Source organism: Mastacembelus armatus, unplaced genomic scaffold (genome assembly GCF_900324485.2).
Source record: "Mastacembelus armatus unplaced genomic scaffold, fMasArm1.2, whole genome shotgun sequence".
Lineage (NCBI taxonomy): Eukaryota > Metazoa > Chordata > Actinopteri > Synbranchiformes > Mastacembelidae > Mastacembelus > Mastacembelus armatus.
This window is the reverse complement of record NW_022872883.1, coordinates 346,462-356,483: the sequence shown is the minus strand read 5'-3', so window position 1 is coordinate 356,483 and position 10,022 is coordinate 346,462. Positions and strand designations below refer to the sequence as shown.

At 44.2% G+C, this 10,022-nt stretch overlaps 1 protein-coding gene across 1 annotated transcript; it reads left to right on the top strand.

Annotated features, from left to right (window-relative positions):
- The first annotated feature begins 1,305 nt into the window (after nt 1-1,305).
- On the top strand, nt 1,306-9,114 carry snx6 (sorting nexin 6). The gene is made up of 14 exons (XM_026308380.1): nt 1,306-1,341; nt 1,513-1,560; nt 2,476-2,580; nt 3,158-3,268; nt 3,650-3,771; nt 3,869-3,992; nt 4,258-4,353; nt 4,434-4,539; nt 5,051-5,126; nt 5,243-5,282; nt 5,705-5,791; nt 6,084-6,243; nt 6,589-6,674; nt 7,146-9,114. Exons 1-14 carry the CDS (start codon nt 1,336-1,338, stop codon nt 7,197-7,199), a joined length of 1,221 nt encoding a protein of 406 aa, XP_026164165.1. The 5' UTR covers nt 1,306-1,335; the 3' UTR covers nt 7,200-9,114.
- Nucleotides 9,115-10,022: the final 908 nt, after the last annotated feature.

Genomic DNA, 10,022 nt, shown 5'->3' with positions numbered 1-10,022 from the left:
CTTCCCGTCTCTCAGCTCAGCTCAACACATGCTGAGCTTTCAGACTGGTCCTCTGACTCTGAGACAGGATGGAGATTTGTTCAGGAAGCAAACAGGATGTTTCACTGTTTCCATGATTGAGTTTTTCCACAATCAGAAGAAGGAAACTGAGTCTTCAGAGTGCAGACAACACATACATCTACATTTAATCCCTTCATTCACACATATATTGGCTTTACTTGTTACTACTCTGCCTTATTTGAGAGGGAAATATTTTAGCTTTTTTATGTGAAAGTTTATCTCTGAAATCCTCGGAAAAATAACTCATTACCATATGAAGACAAATGTACTGCAGAAAAATCTTCTTCTGTGGTGCGGTCGCATAAAACCACCTAAAATGAAAATACAATGCACCTCAATTCTGCAGTGAAGTACTTCATGAAGTGTATTTCTACAACTGTGTGTTCTCTGACAAAAATGCTTATGAGTGAGACAAAGATGGCGAGAACACTGAGAACTCCATTACCCAGAATTACTCTCAGGTTAGTCTACAAACAGGGATCTGCCTCCTCCTGTTGGTCACTGCGGGCAGAGAACTACAGTGTGTTTACATAAGTATTTCATGTTTTTATTCAGGTTGTTATATCACTTACTTGTTTGCAGGGCTGCTCTCTGATGGAAAATACTACAAATAAAATAATAATTTTTCACCCAACACAACACACAATCATTAACACTACTGAAACTGCTGAAGTGGTCTACAAACTACAGATTATTACTAATTATCAATAGGACATTTGTTAAATTTCTATTTTGTTAATTTATATATGATTGTTATTTATACATTATCATCTGGGCAAAATGTAGAAGAATACTTTTGAAAGGCTTACTTCACTCTGGATTTGCAAATAAATACTGAAATTACGAAATTTGACTAATCCATATGAAATATACCCACAAAAATGTGTAATTATTTTAAGTAACACTATAGAGTTTGTTTGATGTTGTATTTGATCAGATATATATAATAAATGTTTTACTCATATAGGAAAATCACTTTGCTTCATGTGATTTGCCTTTTAGAGTCAAAATGTGATGTTGAACATTTAATTTACCAATCATTTTTATTCAGATCAGATTTTTATAATTGATTTTAATGATGTTAATACAAGTCAGTTTTTAAATCTCTGATTTTTATTTTGTGTTTAATTTGTGTAAATTAGAATTTTAGTTTTTTTTTTAGTTAGTTTTTTATGGTCGTATTTTTTATTTATTTATTTTTTTTTCCTTTGATCGATTAAATCTGGCTGGCCGTCGTGACGTCACGGCACTTCCGGTCTCCACCCGTTGGCCGCCATGATGGTGGGTCTCTGCTTTTTCTCTTTCTGTCGTGTCTCCGGTTGATGTTTGTGTCCGTTACCAGGGCTGGCGCGTGGCGGGGGTTGGTGAACCGTCCCGCCGCTCGCTGGTGTTGAGTTACGGCGAGTGTGTCGGTAAACTAACGGCTCTGTGCTCTCTCTGTCTCCGCAGCAGGAAGGGCTGGACGACGGACCCGACTTCCTCTCCGAGGAGGACCGGGGAGTGAGTGCTCACTGTTCACCTGTCTGGGTTCACCTGTCTCGGTTCACCTGTCTGGGCTCACCTGTTTGGGCTCACCTGTTTGGGTGCTGCTCTGCGGCGTGTAGTTAGCCTTAGCTCGGGCTAAGTAGCCTGGTTAGCCATGGGAGCGAACGTTAGCTTCGTGCTAACGCTTTTAGCCTCAGACCGGGTCTGTCAGCTGTGGTTAAACTGTTTTCCCGGGTCAGAACCCGAACCCCGGCCCCGCTGTAGCCTGTGCAGCCGCAGGCCGTTAGCTTCCGATGCTAACTTTGCTGCACCGAAGCTAACGAGCTGCTGCTAACGATCACTGTCACGTGACTGTGTCATTGTGGTTTGAGGTCACCTGCAAACTCAGACGCAAACGCGTTGTTACTGGTTTTAGGAGTCCCAGTTTGTTAGACCCACTGAGTCACTCAACTATGATCCTTAAAGCAAGTTAGAGGTGCTGTGTATTTCCATGGTACTTCTACTGCAGTACTTATTGTGTTGTTACTGCAGTACTTATTGTGTTGTTACTGCAGTACTTATTGTGTTGTTGAGAAGATTTAAAAGATGCTGAGTTGTCTGGTCGTTCTTTTAAAGATGAGTCTTGATGTGATTTTTCCTTATTAAACTTCAGATTTATTTGTTTTATTGTTGTTGAATCATTTTAAAGTCAAAGTGTTTGTTTTGTTGAACAAGCAGCTGAGCCGATTCTTTCATCTTAAATATTATTTTTCTCTTTTTAGTTTTATTACGTTCACAACCAAGATTTCAGTCTTTGTGTGAATAAAATGACTTAAAGTAAAATAAGGCCAATCAGGCTTTGCATTGAGTAGAGGTGTGTGAATGTTAATCAGCTCACACTCTTCAGGGTCTGTGTGGCATTATGGGATATGTGGTCTCTATCCTCTGCAGCCACGGGCCGTGAACGTGGACCTGCAGACGGACGCCACGCTGCAGGTCGACATCTCTGACGCCCTGAGTGAGAGAGACAAGGTCAAGTTCACCGTCCACACCAAGGTGAGCCAGTGAATCCAGTCACAGGCTGCGTCCACATCATGTTACACATCACGCCCCGCTTATGTCACAGCGCTGTTAGAATGGTCAGATCAGATCTGGGCCTCTTGCATATGTGGTCCTGATCCGATACCTATCTGACTCGAGTGTGTGAGCGCTGTCAGCCCAGCCCTTAAAGTGCCAGTTAAAAATATGTTCTCAATGCCCTGTGACTGGAGAAAACACAAACATAACACAAAAAGATCCTACAACACCCAGGATGCATTGTAGTCACATAGGTCACACAGAGAAAAGCAGTTACTCACTGAGACACACACACCGGTGGCTGACTGGGGATCAGCGGAGTCTGAGGTTAAGGCCTGGGATGTGGACGCAGCCTGAGTTGACTTCATGTTTGTGTTGATCACACGTGAACGTTGCCCGTCTCTGAACACGCAAACACACACAGATCTTTCAGTTTATTGTTAGAAAGTTGATCGAATCCCAGTTCATAACAAAAACACACAGCTATTCAGACTCCAGATCATTGTTTCTGCTTGTTGCTGGTTCTCAGGCTAATCAGGTGAGGTTGTTTCCACAGAGCACGCTCCCGAACTTCAAGCAGAACGAGTTCTCCGTGGTGCGACAGCATGAGGAGTTCATCTGGCTGCACGACTCGTTCGTGGAGAACGAAGAGTACGCTGGATACATCGTAAGAAACACACACACACTCCTCCAATCCATCCACCTTTATTTATAGAGAACAAGGAGACGACACAGAGGTCACAGAGCTGTGTACAGTTGGGGTTTGGTTGCGTGTGATTAAAATCTGAATCCAACCCACATCAACATGTTTCTGTTGTCACTTACAGCTGAGCTCACTGACAGCGTTTAGTGTAACCAGACAGAGAAGAGCCTCTGCTGGCCTTACCTGTTTTTCCATTAAACAGTGTGTGTGTCACTATTTTACTGTCTGAACCACAGGAAACACATGAGCACACAGATATGACAGTCACTGTCATTACATACAGAGCAGTGTGTGCAGAGGTTGTTTCCAGGCCTCAGTCTTGGTGTTGTTGTTGGTGTTGTGTAGATCCCCCCTGCGCCCCCCAGGCCAGACTTCGATGCGTCTAGAGAGAAGCTGCAGAAGCTGGGGGAGGGAGAAGGGTCCATGACCAAGGAGGAGTTCACCAAGATGAAGCAAGAGCTGGAGGCGTGAGTCCTGTCACAGCTGCTGTTTTCTTTTTCCCTGTTTTTATTATTGACTGAGAGAAAAGCTCCTCGCTGACTAACGCTCTGTGTTCTCACTCAGAGAGTACCTGGCCATCTTTAAGAAGACCGTCGCCATGCACGAGGTCTTCCTGTGTCGCGTGGCCGCTCATCCTGTCCTCAGGAAAGACCTCAACTTTCACGTGTTCCTGGAGTACAACCAAGATGTGAGTAACATGATGAAGCTGTTTTCCTCACAGTTTAAAGTCAGTTGAGGAAATAAAAGTCTTCAGGTTTTACAATGGATGAATCTTTATGCTGTAGAAGCAACATTATTTCAAATATTAAGAAGAACCAGAAGAAACGTCCTTCTGTGTGTGTTATTTGCATTAAAATATGATATAATAGAAGAGAATGTGCTGTTGCAGTATGTTGCATGTAGAGTTCATGATGCCGCTACCATTGAGACCTTTGACCTCTCCACTCTCACAGCTGAGCGTGCGAGGGAAGAACAAGAAGGAGAAACTGGAGGATTTCTTTAAGAATGTGGTGAAGTCGGCCGACGGCGTCCTGGTGGCCGGAGTCAAGGTGATGACCCAGTGAAGCAGCAGGCTGAGTTTTCTGTCTGTCCTCATCCTTTGGATCCTTAACTGTCTTTTCTGTTTCAGGACGTGGACGATTTCTTTGAGCATGAGAAGACGTTTCTGTTAGAATACCACAACAGAGTGAAAGACGCTTCAGCCAAGTCGGACAGAATGATCCGCTCGCACAAAAGTGAGAGTCCAGCTGAGTTTGTATCGCACTGAACATGTGACTAAACATTTAGAGGATGTAGCTCAGTGTCTGGGCGGGACCAGTTATGGGGAATTTGACCTTTTTGTTTTAAAGCAGCAACAGCTGCTGATTCAGTGTGTAACTGAGTCCAGATCCCATCCAGAGACTGACAGCACCAATGAATGTGTGTGAATCCAGAACCTGGTTCAGCTTATGGGTCTGAGCCGTAGACCTCCATTCTTGTCCAAAAACTATTAAAACCACAGCAGGGAGCCACACCGCTGACCTGGCTCACATGGTTCTTCCTCACCAACAATGGGAGGCCCCTCTTTTTCCAAAAACCAGCTCCAGAACCTGAGAACTGCAGCTTCTCTCTGCTCACAGAAACGACTGGAGCTGGTTTTTGGAAAAAGAAGGGCGTCCCATTGTTGGTGAGGAAGAACCATGTGAGCCATGTCAGCAGAAAACAAAAGTCCAAATTAGGTCCTGAGGTTTTGCTGTTTGTGTTCAGATGCTGCAGATGACATCAACAGAATCGCCTCGTCTCTCTACACATTAGGAACGCAGGACTCCACAGACCTCTGCAAGTATGAGCTGCCCGAGCGTTCGCACAAGTTTAAAACACAGAAGTGTTTAATTCTGTTTTTCATCCTTGGTTATTGAGGCAGCAGGTCAATGTTTTGTCCCGTTTCTTCTGTTTAAGGTTCTTCCTGAAAGTGTCGGAGCTGTTTGAGAAAACAAGGGTATGTTTGAGACTGGTCCTGCTCACTCTGAGCTGATGTGATGACCCACAGCAGAAACGTATCAGAACACTGAGCGCCACCTCACTTCCTCCAAGCATCACACAGTCTGATTAACTGCAGAACACACCAGAGCTGAGACAGAGCTGTAGCTTTAACACCTTGCTGCTGAAAAGTTTCATATTTGTTGACTCAGGTCTGTCATTCAGCCAGGGACACACCTGACACAGGTACAGTGACATAGAACAGTCCACAGTCACAGCAGTCCATCGGCGAATGGTACGGAAAACCACAACTATTCTCTGGGTAGTTTTCTGCCTTGTTAGGCCTCAGTGTTTCTCTGTTCAACACTACAGTCTGTGGTGTCTGGACCACATTAACAATGAGCTTCTGTTCTATGCACTGACTCTGTCGTCGTTCTGCAGAAAATTGAAGCCCGTGTTGCAGCAGATGAAGACCTGAAGCTGGCCGACCTGCTGAAATATTACCTGAGAGAGTCGCAGGCTGCGAAGGTCAGACTGCTCACCCACATTCAGCCTTCACTCGGTGGTTGTTCTGTGTGTTACCAGCACATCTCTTGTTAAGACTCACACACTGTCCCTCAGATCATCACCTAATGCTTTAAACACATCACAGGTTAAAGGTAGTTTGATCTTCAAAAGCTGCAGAAATTTCCTAAGGCTCCTGTAAGAAACAGATTATTTGTTGGGGACTATTTTCAGCAGTGGATGAATTCAGTGTGAGTCCATTTATTAGTCAGTGGTTATTGTAAATGTGGAGTTTGGTGCTGATGTGACCCTGCAGGACCTCCTGTACCGGAGAAGCCGGGCTTTGGTGGACTATGAGAACGCTAACAAGGCTCTGGATAAAGCTCGAGCCAAAAACAGAGACGTCCTGCAGGCCGAGACCAGCCAGCAGCTCTGCTGCCATAAGTTTGAGAAGATCTCTGAGTCTGCCAAGCAAGGTCAGAACCCGATCCCTGTTCCTGTTATTCCTGTTCTTTTTTGCCTGTATTGTGGATCCTTTACTGTTTTCACTCATCCCTGATTATTTCTGTTTCAGTTCTCATGACTTTTACTGCTGCTGTTTTTCCACCTTCACAGACGAACAGCTTTACTGTCTGTTAGTGTGCAGTGCTCGGACTGTGAGCCGGCAGTCACACTGAAACAGCTGCTCCTGATGACAATTCTGCTAATCCTGCTTGGTGTTGTTCTGCAGTGCACCTGACCTACACGTGTGGGTGGTGTTTCTGCAGACTGCAGTCTCTCCCTGCTCCAGTATCTAACAGCAGATTCTCCTCTGAACACAGAGCTCATAGACTTCAAGACGAGACGAGTGGCAGCTTTCAGGAAGAACCTGGTGGAGCTGGCGGAGCTGGAGCTCAAACACGCCAAGGTACCAAAAACCTGTACACCTGCACGATCCCCAAGTGTTAAAAGGACACTTCACCATTTCAGTTAGTTCTGTTCAGTCAGATCATTAGACCACTTTCAGTGCAGCGACAGTCCAGGACCTGGAGAAGGTTTTATTAATGCTGCGGTCACAGTCTAAATTATGTCTAGATGTAAATAAAAGCTTTTGGGGTGTTTAACCAGATGTAGGAGAAATGAGTAGATACATCTCACACGTGTTTCTAGATTAAGGAATAAAAAAATATACAAAACAGTCGAACATGTTTTTCTGAATTTAAGAAACAGCCATAGCAGTCAGGCCAAGTTTAGATGGCCTTAAAGACATCGGTCTATTCCAGTCCACTCCTTTATTCATTAATTATATTCTTTAAACACTTAATATTTTAACGACTCATGATGTCATGTAGTTTACCTGTACACCTGTGTTTCTGGCCCTGCCTCCTCTCACCTGCAGGGGAACCTTCAGCTGCTGCAGAGCTGTCTGAGTGTCCTCAAAGGCAACACTTAACTGTACGACTCCACCCACACCCAGCTGGACCAGCCCCTCGCCTCAACCCCGCCTGTTTCCAACTGGACATGCCCACTATGGGCGGAGCCTGAACGGACAAAAGAACGACATTTTGGACCAGCAGAGAGAGACAACACAGGGTTAATAACAATGACAGGAAGTTTTCATCGCTAACCGCACACCGTCGTCCTCATCTTCACCGGCTCTCGCCAACAGGTACCGATCTGGTATCTGACCTGCGGCGTCTGTCCTAGTTCTGTCGGTCTAGTACTTGACCTGCAGGGCCTGTTCCCATTCTGTCGGTCTGGTGCCTGACCTGCGGCACCTGTTCTGATTCTGCTGGTCTAGTATCTGATCTATACTGGTTGTACTAGTCCAGCAGGACAGGTGTGCTGGTTTCTCCACAGGGAGGTCCATGTGAAACCTGACACATGATCACATGATCTTATCCAGACACAAAATGGCTCCTGTTTTGTTTTTAACATTCTGCTTTTCTTCACCAGATTGAATCTGTCAGAACCCAAAGATGGTCTGTGCAGTCTGGCTCCAGTCTGATTCTGGTGTAACTGGGATCATTGGAAATGCTGACAGTTTCCAGTAACTGAGCTTCTGTTTCTTTGAAGTCAAACGTTTGAACACAGGCAGCCGAGGAGGAACTTGGTCTCAATTAAGTTCAGTTGGAGTTTTACTTCAAACCAGGGCCTGTCTGGTCCGAGAAGTCCTGAGATACACCAGATCAGACTGGACTGGTGTCTCCTAGTGTCCTCCCTGCAGCAGCTTCCATCTCATCAAGTCAGTTTTGTCTTGCATTGAGTCACAAAAGTTTTATTTTTTTTAATGCCTATGGAAAAAGTCTGAGGGTCCAGTTGGAAAAACTTGGATCTGGTTCCAGGTTCTGATTATCAGAAGTTGAGTTTATTCACAGCAGAGAGAAATCTGAACTTTTTCTCCTGATGATGATTTATCTCATAAATAAGAGGAAACATGCCCTAATGAGGAGGTCATAGTTTATCATGATGCTGCTTTTCTTCTTTGAATGCAGTGCAGAGTTTTTCAGAATCAGTTTGTGTTTGTTTTCCTGTAGGTTCCTGTGCTTTTAGCAGCTGTTTCATGAGCTTTGTCCAGTTGTCACTGAGCTGTAAGGAAGTAATTATTGAAAAATGAAGAAAATTCTTGATTTGTGATGAAAAGACTCAACTAGACAAAAACTACTTGCTAACGTGCAGATGGATTCACTCTGTCCATCATTTAGTTTTGTTTTTTCCAGTTTTTGTTGCGCTTCAGCTGTCCTGTCACTGTCCTCAACGTCATCTTCTGTGCTCTGTCAGCTTATTTTGGCGGTGTGTGTCGAGGGGCGTTTTATTGTCAGTGAACTTCCTGTGCAGCTTCTGCTGTGTGACGGCGTTTTGAGTCCAGCTCTCGGTTTCCGTTCTTATTAAAGTGTAATGTCACTAAACAACAACAGCCTTGTACATGTTTGTATTAGTTAATAACTAATGAACGCTAATCATCATCATCATCATCACTAATGAGCTTTTATTTTGTATGATTTGGGTTTTTTTGTCATTCCAGTTGACTGTGGAGCTTCGGTCTGTTTGCCTTAACGTTGATCAGTCGCTCTGTTTGATTTATTCTAAAGAAAGGAGAAAAATGTCCAGATGAAGTGTTTTTGTTTTTGTTCCCATTCTTTTTTTAACGTGCGCTGTATATGAATGTTTTCACTCTTCTGTGACCAAAGCTTCCATTGTTACTGATTCAAAACGGACACGCGATGAAACGGAAATAAAATGACGAGAAGAATACGAGAGATGATTATTATGAAATTCACATTTTAGTTGTTTACCCTTCAGCAGGTCTGTAACCCACCCTGGTCATAATGAGACTGAATAAAACTTTACGGACACTTTTCGTAAAACTGGTCTGTGTGAACAGTTTACTGGGACCAGTCTGACTGGAGGGTAAGGTCAGAGGTCACTGGTTTCTATCTTCACGAGGGCTCCAGGGAAGAGTAGGACATTCAGAGGGTAAAACAGTTTTTCTGTTTCAGGGGCAGAAGAGAAAATCAGATTGGATGTTTTATTTTTGCATATTTCTGCTAAGTGAGTGAAGAGAAGAGAAGCAGAGGTGCTGAGGTGTGTTTAGCAGTGTAAAACAAAAAGTGAAAGTAATGAGCCAGGACAGCGGATGTGTCCAGGCACAGGTACTTCGTTTGTCTTTCATCGACATCCAGTCTTGGAACAAACTGAAAGTAAAGAACCAGTGAATCAAACATGCAGCGAGTCCTGGAGTCACTTTCTGCACACTTTGTAAAATCCAGCAATCTGCACTTAACCCTCACAAAGTGAAAAGATGCTGACACTAAAAATTAAAAACGGTAAATTAGCCTGATCCAGGTGTGCACAGCTGGAAGGGACTGAAGCTGTAACTGATGCGAGAGGAGCTCCTTTTGTGTTTAACAAGTGTATTACTGTGGATGAGGGTCCCTGACAGGCTCAGGCCCGGAGCCTGTTTGAATATGTGCCTGCTACATGTTTCAGAAAATCCACACATCAAACAAGCACAGAGACGTGTCTCTTTTAATGAAACTAACAGGAACTGAAATCAAATGACGTGCTACACTAAGAGTCTTATTTTAGGGATTCTGGGTGTATGTCGGTGACGGTAGTCTCCCGGATTATCAGGTAAAATCTGCTTAGTCTAAACCAGCAACCACAGCTTGAAGTTGTTGAGGTCTTATCAGCTGTGAGGTGGGCAGCTGAGTTTATAAGATCAGGCCAAAACCTCAGGTCTATAGAGGAGTGCCCCCTGTCTGTGAGAGTCTGA

Bases quoted from the DNA above. Each gene is read 5' to 3' on its own strand.
- snx6 (XM_026308380.1), top strand. The intron at 1,561-2,475 runs GTGAGTGCTCAC...TATCCTCTGCAG, and splicing joins TCTCCGAGGAGGACCGGGGA to CCACGGGCCGTGAACGTGGA. The intron at 5,792-6,083 runs GTCAGACTGCTC...GTGACCCTGCAG, and splicing joins GAGAGTCGCAGGCTGCGAAG to GACCTCCTGTACCGGAGAAG.